Source organism: Tursiops truncatus, chromosome 5, assembly GCF_011762595.2.
Source record: "Tursiops truncatus isolate mTurTru1 chromosome 5, mTurTru1.mat.Y, whole genome shotgun sequence".
Taxonomy (NCBI): domain Eukaryota; kingdom Metazoa; phylum Chordata; class Mammalia; order Artiodactyla; family Delphinidae; genus Tursiops; species Tursiops truncatus.
Window position 1 is genome coordinate 119426464 of NC_047038.1, and position 12298 is coordinate 119438761.

At 38.8% G+C, this 12298-nt stretch overlaps 1 protein-coding gene across 2 annotated transcripts in view; it reads left to right on the forward strand.

The window, feature by feature from the left end:
- Window positions 1-7363, forward strand: part of PPP3CA (protein phosphatase 3 catalytic subunit alpha) — a 295701-nt gene extending 288338 nt beyond the window's left edge. For both annotated transcript variants that reach the window (XM_019926474.3, XM_073805565.1), the window contains exon 13: window positions 5062-7363. In XM_019926474.3, the coding sequence (XP_019782033.1) occupies window positions 5062-5258 (197 nt within the window). In that variant the 3' untranslated portion in view covers window positions 5259-7363. The remainder of the gene's footprint in view (window positions 1-5061) is intronic.
- Window positions 7364-12298: the final 4935 nt, after the last annotated feature.

Genomic DNA, 12298 nt, shown 5'->3' on the forward strand with positions numbered 1-12298 from the left:
TTTATTTTCATATGAATTTATTCCAACATCAATGTCTTCGAGTTGCCACAAAAAGAAAAAAAAATTTCTAAATGAAGGTAGGAAGATACCACAGTATTGAAGTAAGTTCCTCATTTAATTTGTAGCTAAAATTTATCTTAGTAACTTCAGGAAAAAACCCACAATTTTCCCACCAAAGTAAACATGCTCTCTAAGAACATTAGCATAAATGGATCCTTTGTATGCACAAAATGCACAACTACCTAATTGACTAAAATCTGCATAGTTTCTGTTAAGCACAGTTTTAAGGTACAGCAGGTGTATTATCAGAAACTATGGGCCACAGTTGCTTTAGAAGAATACACTTAATAATGGACAGTACATATTTCTAATATGTTGGTCCTGGTGCGGTTCCAGATATTTTGCTTTACTTTTAAACTTAAGTTCTTAGAATTTTTTGTTTTGTTTCCAGATTTTCACCTGTATTTTAACCTGGGTTATTCAGTTTCCTGTTCTGTCGTTTTATTTTAAATCCATCTGTTTGTCATTTGGTGTTGAACTCACACACACACAAACACATACACACAGCCGACATCTTATTAGTCCTGAGAATTTGAAAAGTCAGTGTATATTTTAAATCATGTACGTTAATACAGTTTCAGAATTCATTGTCTGATGCCCTTTAATCTGTCTAAAAGGGGAAACTACTTAAGTTTTGCTATTTGGCTTTTCTCCATGGTGGTAACCATTCTCCATTTTTATCATAAGGAATTTAAAATGCACTGTAAGTAAATTATAGTGTACATCTGGCAGTTGCTCTAGTTTTAAAACGTTAAATTATAAGAAATATGCAAATTAAAGTCAAGGGGTAGGATTTTAATATTAAACATTTTAGAATTACAGAGAAGTTTTGCATTTTAGCACTTCATTAGGGAAATATCTCCTAACCTTGATAACATAGAAAGATTCATACACCTTTAAAGCGAGAATATAGACCCTAAGCTTATTATAAAAATTGCTGATAAAGCAATGGGCTTTTAAAAATTTTGCCTCTGAAATATGCTGAGGTTTCCGTATTTAGACGGTCCTTTCTTTAAAATGCTGATGGAATTATTGCTGCTACTGGCATATTATCACGTGATTATAACATTTCAAGAATTTTGTTTCCAAAAATGCTATTCCAGTGAGGAAAACTGATTTTAAACTGGGTTACCTGGCAAAAGAAGTCCAGGCTATCCCACCCCCAACCTCTTTCTCTTCCCTTTCTCCCTCCCTCTCGAAACACGCTCGATGTTTGTGTTTAAAGGGTCACATGTGTTACCAACTCAGACGCAACTCTAAATTTGCATCCCCCCTGCTTTTCTATTCCACTAGGAAATCGTGCCATTTAATATTAAATAGTGTGAATTATTCCACTGACATTATGACAACACTTCAAGCTCTGCCATTTTGGGGGCATTTTAAAACTATAAATTACCAATCGTAGCAGTGGGTTTATCATACTTCATGTGAGTCAGATTCACATTTTCGATTGACCTAGTCCCTTGTAGATTCAGTCTAAGTCCAAGAAACCTTTACTGAGTGTTTTCTTAAAGGATTAATCATTTTCTCCTGTATTTAGTGAACAAAATCCAAATCATGTCACTCAGATACGTGTAGCCAGCTCATGAAAAAAAAAAACAAGAAAAAACCCCCATCATTTTCGTGGTGTTTTTTCGTTTCTTTGAAGTATTTCTATTTTGTCTGTGCCAGAAACCAGCACTTACAGGAACATTAATCCTCTTAGCGCCCTTGATCGTCACTGATGTGTTCTTAGAGTTAAAAATCCTCTGCTCATTTTTCTCATTCATTTTGCACCCCCTTTCTTCTCTTCAGCTACTGTTGAGGCTATTGAGGCTGATGAAGGTAAATTGGCCAGTCCCCTTTCTGTTGTACCTGCAACAGACAAGGGCTCTGCTGGGTGTATTCATTTCTTTCTTTCTTTCTTTCTTTTTCTTTTCTTTTTCTTTCTTTTCTTTTCTTTTCTTTTTTTTTTTCTTTTTTTTTGCTGTAGCTTGTACAGAGTGTGTGGGTGTTGGGCTAACAGTTGTGGCTCAGTATTAACCAACATGTTCTTGCTTTAAAGGGGAAAATGTCCTTTTCCGGTTTGTTTGTTTGTTATTTTTTCCCTTAAAGCTATGTTTGACTTTGTATACAATGATCCTAGTATAATCACGGAAAACAAAAGTATTAGAGATCTTGAATGATGTGGGGTGGGGTTTATGGCAGCCGTTTTGACAAACAATGGATAGAACAATATTCTTTGAGCTGAACCATGTCCCTCCCTCAAATCACTTTCAGTCGGCACTGAAAAGGAGAGAATAAAAATAGCTTTATTAAGTCTAGTCTTCAGAAATTTCTAGAAAAAAAATTCATTGGAATAGTGCTTTGTTGTAGTTCAACATTAATTTTTGTCTCCAAAAAATATTCCAACAAGAGACAGCTGTGTACGAGGTAAACAGTTCTGCTAGTCTTAGAAATTTTAACGTACTGGTATTTGTAGGACGGTTAGCATCAGCAAAATATTCTAAAGAGTTCAAAAATATCTAGTGGCTGTAGAAGTGGCCGGTAACGAGCATAGGGAATATTGAGTCATCACTCAACTGGTTAATAGCCACCGAGTGCCTTCTTGGCACCAGGCACTGTGCCGGGTGCTTCAGGAGAAACGAGACATATTCACCACCGACTGTGTCCCAGCACTGCTCGAGGACAATAGAGTGGACCCTCTCGCAATTCCTTTTGAATCAAGTGCTTTTGAAACGTAGAGTTAGGAGAGGACTACCTATCCAAATAGTTTTTAATCTGATACATACCACGCCCTCTGGAAATTTTAAAAAGAATAATAATTTGAAGTTCCCCTTTAAAACAAAATTTTTCAGTTGTATTTTGTTCTTGCAAGATAATGTTTTATTGTTCCCAAAATTGTGTTTTCTGGTGCTTTGATATGATGTAAAATGTGCCACTTTAGTTTCTTTAATTTGTACGTGATTTGGATACGGTAGGGGAAATGATAGCACTGTAAGAGAAAATACAACTGCTTCCTAAATAGCAGTGAATAAACTGCTATTTATGTGGGAATTCTCTATTCCTCTTGGCAAATTCTAATCTGCAGTGTGCATTCTTGTTGATAGTTTGGCTGTTTTCTGTGGTTTCTGTGACTCTTGTGTTGTGTTAAGTATACTACCAATGTAAATTGCTAATACCCATCGTCTGACCAGCAACTACAGCAGAGCACACATTCTTCCAGACCAGGGTAGACAGAAATGATTAGAAATGGAGCCCCATTCCGGACATAGCCATTGCTCTCGCTAGATTTTGAATTTCTATGCTCTCACCCTATTGGCTTTATTTTAAAACCTTAAACAACCTAAAAGAGAGATTCCACTTTTACCATTTCAATTCGTAAAATTGCTTCATCAATTATGATGACCAACTTTTTATATGTATTAACTATGATGGAATGATATTCACAGCAGTTTAGCAAAACAATAGAGTACTACTTTTGTCCCTCAAAATCATTGAGTTCATTTTCAGGGTGGGTGCTCATCAGACAGCTCTATTATTTTGCGATTTATGACTGAATGAGAGAAGAATTAAGACGCTTTGCTTTGGGCCTTGGTCTTTTCCCATTTCCCCATCTTCTTCCTCTCATAGTTGACTAATCACCATGACGCTAACCTTTAAAATGCAGAGGGGGAACAAACTGTTTCTCATCGTTTAATGAGTTTGGAAGCAAGTGTGTCTATCTTTTAAGAATCTCGTCCATACTAATGAAAGGCACTGTACATTTGTGTGGGAGTGGCTAGCAAAGTTTCAGCTTGAAACTGCTTTCCTTTTTTTCTCAAATAGGGTAGGAAGGATAAAGGTACAATGAAATTGTCCTTCATCAGCCATGGAGATGCGACCCAATTCAGCATTGGTGATTGGCCCGTCAGTGTCTGGCTTGCATTTTCACAGGGAGTAAAGCAAACTGATGTCATTGGTTCCCCATCTATGTACTTTATTTTCAGCTCACCGGTTGGTGCACCTACTGAAGAAATCATTAAGTTTCTTGCACAAATGCCTTCTCTATCTCTGGAGCACACTAGGGTTACTGAAAAAAACCAAGTATCAATGCTCCCCCTTTGTGAATTCCATGGTTTCACTGAATAAGGCCAAAACCATTCCCATCCATTTTTGCTAAAAGTTGAAAGAAGCATTTTCCCCTTGTTATTCTTGAACCAGCACTTACGTCTACGTTGATCTACTAAGAAAGAGTTTTTCTTTGATTTAGGCAGTAATGGACCAGACGAACATCAGTTTGACCTGTTTGCTGCTGAAGGGCAGACAGAGTTTTTCTACTTAGTGATCTGATCTTGATTTTTATGAGTTTCTTTTACCTTGTCCCCACTCCACGTTTCCAAAGTTGAGTGGAGAAGCAGGAGTTTATAATTTCATTTTTTTTCATGCCACTGTTGAGTTGTTTGCCAAGCAAGTCTTCCTGGGATCCTGAGATGGCACGGAAACGCCCCAAGTTCATGCCTTTTATAGCTTCTTTTAGCTTCTGCTCTAAACTCTTCACTAGATTTTTAGGTCTAGCTGCTTCAGTGATTCTCCTGAATTTGCCATTGCTAGCACAATGGAATAGTAAAATTAGGGCCATTTCCATTCTTTCTAGGTTAGGGCATTTGATACAGTAATTGTGCCAACGATGTGGCCAGTCTATGCTGGGCCTAGAGACCTATCCCTGGTAGCAGCCTTTCTCTTTACATACCACTTCGTGGATCTAAACTTCCATGAAGACAAGAGAAACGTTTACATCTTACTAACTTGGAAGAGGACATTTTGGTTGGCAAGAGACATTGGCTGTTACCAAACATCTCGGTTATCTTCAGGTATGGTAAGGAGTCTGTTGTGCTGTGTTCAGGTCCCGTCACTTTGTTCTCTACTAAAGGATTCCCTCTCTCACTGCGAAATCTCTAACATCACCTGCTACAACAGCTGTGCCCTTTGTTTTCCTCTGACTAACCCAGTTTTTCTTTTTTTTAATGATTTTCTGTTTAGCTATCAAAGGATTTTCACCACAACATAAGATCACTAGCTTCGAGGAGGCCAAGGGCTTAGATCGAATTAACGAGAGGATGCCACCTCGCAGAGATGCCATGCCCTCTGACACCAACCTTAACTCCATCAACAAGACTCTCGCCTCAGAGACTAACGGCACGGACAGCAATGGCAGTAATAGCAGCAATATCCAGTGACCACTTCCTGTTCACTTTTTTTTTTTTTTTTGGGAGCTGCAGGGCGTGATGGGATTGCTGCATATCAGCAGTTGGATGTTCTTGCCTCTGATGGTAGCTTACTTGCTCTGGGGCCAGGAGTTGGATTCAGTTTACACTATCATTGGAAAAGAGGGAGAGAGATAATAAACTATATTTTGGTGAGGGTTATGATTAAACACCTCTTTTGGGTATGCCTTTTAAAAATGCTTATAGGAAAAACAATTTAAAAAGAAAGCTAATGCTAGCATATACTGCAATGTTAGGGGAATGAACATGTTTTCCTACTGCATCGGGGACTTCTAGATAGGTTAATGAGAGGTCTTTTATTATGTTACTGGACACGAAAACTTTGTCTAATTTCTTACTCTATTGTACGTTTACAGTTGCAGCACTAAAAATGGATGACATCAAACATTTTTAACAAAATGATGTACAAACTAAATAAGGACTATTTATTGATAATGTTTTGCTACTCTTGTCAGACAATGGCTATAAAATGAATTAGGCAGTCTTAAAAAAAAAAAAAAGCAGAAAAAGAAAAAAAAAAGAATGTTGCAAATTTGTTAAAATGCCAAAAAGGACAGTTTAATTTTGTACAGATTATGCTTACCTCAGGTTTCTTTAGTGTGCTTGAATGCCCTTGTTTCCATATAACACTTATCTTATTACTTTGGCAATGAATACCTTTTCTTTAAGTTTTAAAAAACTGGAATAATTACATCTATCTCTTTTTTTTTTTTTTTTTGCTGTTTATATTTAGGGGTTTTTGTTGATAAATCAAGTCTTGGTTGTGGCTTGCTGAATTAAATATTTATGAGTGGTGCATTTTTAAGTATAGTAAACAAGACACCATATTAAGTACAGTGATAAAGCATCTATATTCTGTAAAAAAAAAAATCTGCCTATGCATGTTTTTTAAGGAAAAAAATGGCTGTATCGGCCTGTATGGGACTGTAATGCGCTTAGTGGTCTGACATATACTGGAAATGTATGTATACTGGCGTACTTTATATTCTCTAAAATGCTTCATGCCTTTGAAATTTTGTAATCAAAAAAAAAGCTTTGAAAAAATCTAAAGGGGAGAGTATTCTTAAAAGTTTTTAACATAAGCTTGTCAGTGCACATATAGATGGTTAGCATGTTTAGCAAACCTTGTGAAATTTAAATAAGTTCATAGTTACATGTGAAACTCTAAATGCATGGTAACTGTTAATGTCATAACAGTTGAGTTATTTTGTTAGGTTCTGTCATGTGCCACAAAATATGTACTTTTTTCACTTTTTCCCTTTGTATATCAGTTACGGGTTACAACTGGTTCATTCTGAAAACAACAACAACAACAAAAGTCCATTCATATTTTTTAACAATTGTATAAGTGCCCAAGTAATTCACTACAGCCTAAAGCCTTGCCTTTGTAATTTGACTTCTGAAATGTTGGCAATCAAAGCATGCACTTGTAACAATGAAAAAGAAAAAAGCATTTTATATTACTACTCAATAAAATGTGCATGAACTTAAAGAAATCTCCTCCTTTCCCTGAGTCTGCTGGGGGACTTACATGCACAATTACCATGCTGTCTTCTAGGTGCTGGGTCCACCCCAATGCATCACAGATTGACTTGAAGTGGCTGCTCGAAGGGCCTTGGGCTCTCAGGTGTGGTGCCTACTTCCGCTGTAAGAATCTTGGTAGATTTGTGTCTCAAATCACACAGGAGAAATATATTGAAGGAGCAAATGCCATCTTCTGGCTCCCTCAGAGGTGGGAGCCCGTTCAGAAACCAGAGCATTCCTTTTTATTGAAAAAAAAAAAAAAAAATGTTATCCATTGTTTCAGTTGTACTGGATGCCCTGTCTGCTCAATCGAAAAGAACTAAGCAAGTAAATGTGTTTTCATCCCAAGAGAGTTGCATTTGTATCGATATGAAATTTGTATCCTGTCGCTTTAGCTAATATCTGATCACCTGAAGATTTAAGATACACCAAATTTTAGTTTGTTTCTAACATTGTTCATTTTCAGTGCACTTTGTTTTTATGTAATAAAGTATGCTGTTCTATTAAATAATAAGAATATGGCAAGTAGTGATCTAGTGTACCAAAACAAAGACTAGATATATTCTCTGACAAAAACGATCCCAAATTTATTTTGATGAACTCAAACATCCCCCCCCCCACCACCATGGATATGACACCCAAGGAAAATATTTAGATGCAATATTTATCAGAATGATATGAAAGAAATGGTAATTCTGGTACCAAGGTGTTTATTTTCCTTCTTATAACTGCAGAGAAAATATCCTGACCAAAAAAAAAATCCTTTTTTTGGACTCCTTTCTTTTACAAATTGTGCTGAGGCAACTATGGCATAGAAATAAACATTTGACATTAAAATAAGCAGTTGATGTGAGTATTGCTTGGTCTTTCTGCTAAGTAGTTAGGAAAGCAATAGTGTATATGTTTGCATTATAATTCAGTCTATCAGGGAAATCAATGCACAACTGAAGTTATTTCTCTAAAAGCAATAACACTGCCCGATCATCAGTTATTAAATCTATCTCTTTCACTTTTGGAGAAACTGTTGGATTCTTCAGTTGCTTATTCCAGTGACTCTTTGGCTAAACACACACACACACACACACACACACACACACACACACACACACACACACACACACACACACACACACACACACACACACACACACACACACACACACAGCCTCCTGTCCTCTGCCCTTCTTCATCCACCCCCAAGGTGACTTACATCTCATGGGCTTCAAACTCAGTGCTGACTTTTATCTAGCTTTTCAAGGATTAAGAGCTAGATTTGACTACTGACCCTAGGTCAGCAGTTTTTCTTATCTAAAATATCTTCTACTTATATTCTTTTAAAATATTTTTTGAAGAAAAGAAAGAAAAATCTTCAGACACTAAACTTGTATGAGGAACAAAGTGGCGAGGGGAGGAATATCTTTTGTCATCGACAGTGGCATTTCCTAGGACAGCGTGTCAAAGGGGAAGTGTCTTGTGGTATCGGCCCAGAGAGTGTCATGGCGATGCTGAATCCCCCAGAATGATCTTGTCCCTAAACATTTCTGTCCTTCCCACCCCACCACATCCATGTGAAATAAGAAACTCGAGGACACATCCATCTTTCTGCCTAGAAACCAGGGCCTTGACTTGAAGCCAACACCACAAGAAGGGACCACGGAGCTGACTTAACTGTCTCACACTTGCCCTTGACAACTTTGTATCTCCCACTCACTGGGTCCCTCTTGTCACACTCGGTTGAGAAGCAGGGACCTTGCAGCTTACGCTGCCTGCCTACATTTCTTCAAACCTGGAAGCCCCTTGAGTTGGACAAATCTGAGATCCCCAGACTAAAGATATGTCCTTTTCCCGTGGTAGATGGCCTTCCACTTCATTCACTCCACAAACACTGAGCCTCTGCTACGTTCCTCTCACTGTTCTAAGCTCTTATTTTTTCCACACACACGCAAATGCATGGCAATCTTGACAGCCTATTGATTTTCGTTACGATGTTAAGTGTCAGCATTCCATCAAGTAGTAAGGCAGTGTCTGGCTTAACACTGAGCTGCTTTGTAATGCCATTTTTACGCTGTTTCATGGATATTCCTTTTGTATATATTTTAAGGTAATACTAACCAGAAAAGTCCCTGATAAGGTCCTTTCATGATAAATTTATTTTTTTATAAATGCATACATAGTAATGGGAGGCAAGAAGTAGCCAAACAAATGCTGTACCTATTCCTGGTGATCACGTTTTCAAGAGGCAACACTGGCAAATCTGAATCATGGGAAAATGGGGAACCAGCAGGGGAGAGGGTCTGTTTTAGGAAAGATTAAAGAAACCTAAAAGGTGAACAGAAGGCAACATAATAGCTCTAATGTTGAATTGATTATTCCAAAAGACCTTGCTTAAATCAGAACGATGCCTACTTATCATAACAGAGAAGTTGCTAGCGAATGAAGCTGTTTAACCATAGAGGAAACTGCAGGAGAGTGTGGATGCCTCCCCTTCACTGGAAGGATTAAAACCTAGGCAGAGTCGACTCAGTGCCGCAGGCGTGTTCTGAACGATGCTTCATGGAAGGAGCTATACTAGACATAGTAGAAGGAGCTCTCTTCAAAGGTAACATTGAAGTTACCCTTCAATAGGAAGAGTCTGAATATCGGTTTAATTATTCAGCCTCTTGGGAGCACAGAACTTTGATTTGCAAACTGTTCCCTAGAACCCCGTGTTTTACAGGAATATTGTCACGGGGCTTTTTATCTATTTTGTACATTGTGTTCTATATCAGATGTTAGTTGAGAAGAGTCTCCACTAGATGAGCAAAGCTGGAAACTGACTATTCGCTCAGAACAAAGTTGACTTAAACTCCAGCCTTAAGGGGTTCTTATCAAGGTATATTTTGAAATCATTTTACATTAAGTTCTGGGGACATGCAGGTTTCTTCCCACATTGTCTACAGCAGGGGTCCCTAACCTGCCGGACCACGGACGGGTACCGGTCTATGGCCTGTTAGGAACCAGGCCGCACGGCAGGAGGTGAGCAGCTGGTGAGCCAGCGAGGCTTCATCTGTATTTACGGCTGTCAATACAGCCATTGCTCGCATTACCGCCTGAGCTCCACCTCCTGTCAGCCTTATCATAAGTTGTATAATTATTTCATTATATATTACAATGGAATAATAATAGAAAGAAAGTGCACAATAAATGTAATGTGCTTGAATCATCCCAAAGCCATCCCCCCACCCCAGTCCATGCAAAAATTGTCTTCCACGACTCCGGTCCCTGAAGCCAAAAAGGTTGGGGACCGCTGGTCTATAGGACCAAGTCCGATGACTTCAAAGTGGCACGTGAGACCATTCCCAATCTGACTCTTGCCGATTCACCCCCACTTTCCCCAACCTGACCTTGAGCTTCAACCATGCCAGGCATTTAACAATGCTCAGAAGACACCAGGTTTCCTTAAGCCTCTGGGTCTTTATTCCTGCATCTTCCATGTGGAATGACCTCTCCTTTGCAGATGTCAAATTTGCCTTAACTACTCGGACCAGGCGTTCCCTCCTCTCTAAGTGCATAGTGTCCTGTACTGCCTCTATTTTAGCATTTGATACACTGTATCATTGTTTATTGTCTTTGTCTGGTACTTCAGTAGGAATTGTTGCTTATCTTTGTTTTCTCAGTGTGTACAGTACCTGGCATAACATTCCTTGGAAGAAGGGCAGGGAAGGAAAGAGAACAAAAATGTTTTTCAGTGTGCTCTCCTGATAAGGGTTACCCCAGAGTCCAAGTGGCAAACCCTTATTGAAGGACAGCAGAAACACTTACCCCAGTTCAGTTTTCTCACTCTTTCCCATACGTCTCTCCTGCGGCCTGAAGGTCTGGAATGAAACCTACATTTTAGTAAGCGTCCACCAAAATTCTTATGATCAGACAAGTTGGAGAAACCATGTCTTAGTTTATTTCTATAACAAATTTAAAGCTCAGTCCTATATTTCCAATCCAACAGATTGTCTGGCATGGACAAATATTTTACTACTCACTGTTGCTGCTACACAGAATTATGCATAATGAATTTTTTTTTTTTTTTTGCTTATAATTGCTTAATGAATATGAATTTAGATGAAAATATGGGAACTATTTAAGTATTTATGTAAACCTCAACAACTACTACCAGACAGGTTATGGGGAGGAGGTGGCGGCCTTTTTGAGTTTATAAGACTTCACCAGAAAAAGGAGACTAGGGTGGTAAATCTGTACTCTCCTCTGTGAAGAATCAATGAAAAAGCCTTCTGTGTCTCAAAGAGAAGGAAATGCTTTCATACTGAAATAATTGCTTCCTCCACATTACCCCTCCCACTATAACCACCTCACCCACGATCACCACCAGCTTGCTATGACTTGTTCAAAAAATACTTTTTGGATGTACAGTCAATGCAGTTTAATCTTCAAGAATCTCATAATGTACCTGAAGTTTTACCATGAGAGAGAGATTCCTTTGGCTTCAACAACACTTTCTCCAAAAGTCCTCTATTAAAAGACACACAGTAGAGAAGGAAACCACAAACCACTGTCAGTTGCTAAATCTTAGACAGAATTAACTTATCCCAGTTCTGACAGGGCTGACCAAAGGCTAATATAGATAGGTGTTTTTTATAGAAAGGGGAAGGCCAGGACTGGAGCCTGGGATGGCACTTGGGACAAGCAGGCAGGAGCTCTGGCTCTCAGAGAAAAGGACTCCTATATGATCAACTAGCCCGTTTATTGTGTAGCTCTTTGTGCTGGACATGGGTCAGCAGAGAGGAGCATGCTGTGAAATTCAAGACAATCTCTCCTTTCACAAGATGCTGTAGCCATGAAAATAAATCAGTATTTTGTGCCACACATGCTCACTTTTGTGCACTGTACTCTATATGAGTGCCAGTGTGGAGTTAGACCTGAGTTGGAATTTTTATAGCTCTGCTACTTACCGGTTATCTGTGTGACCTTGAGAAGCTTCTCATTTTTAAACCTCATTTTTCCTTTGGTAAAATGAAGGCAATAAGAGTAATTAATTCATAAACTTTTCCTGGGGATTAAAATGCGTAATGCAAATAAAGTACTTGTCATGGTGCCTGGCACAAAATAAGCACTCAATAAACCTGTGTTTTGGGGCGTGATGTTCAGTCGCGTACTGAGTCGCATGGGTCCTTACAATAAATATTCTGTAGATGAAGATCCTGTGTGTGCGTGTGTGTGATGGGAGTTGGGGAGGTATGTGTAGTCAGAAAGTCCTCCTAGAAGAAATGGCATTTGATTGACACCTTACTACGAGGCAGGGTTGGCAGGGGAGAGATGTTGGGGAGGGGATTGAAAGGCACTCAGCCTGGTAGAAAAAGTAAGAGCAAAGGAGAAGCTCCACCAGAAAAACAGCGATATGTCACCCACTATGGTTAAAGCATAAGAGTGGTGGCTCCCAAAGGAGAATGACAGGTGAAAGGGGACCCAAATCAGTT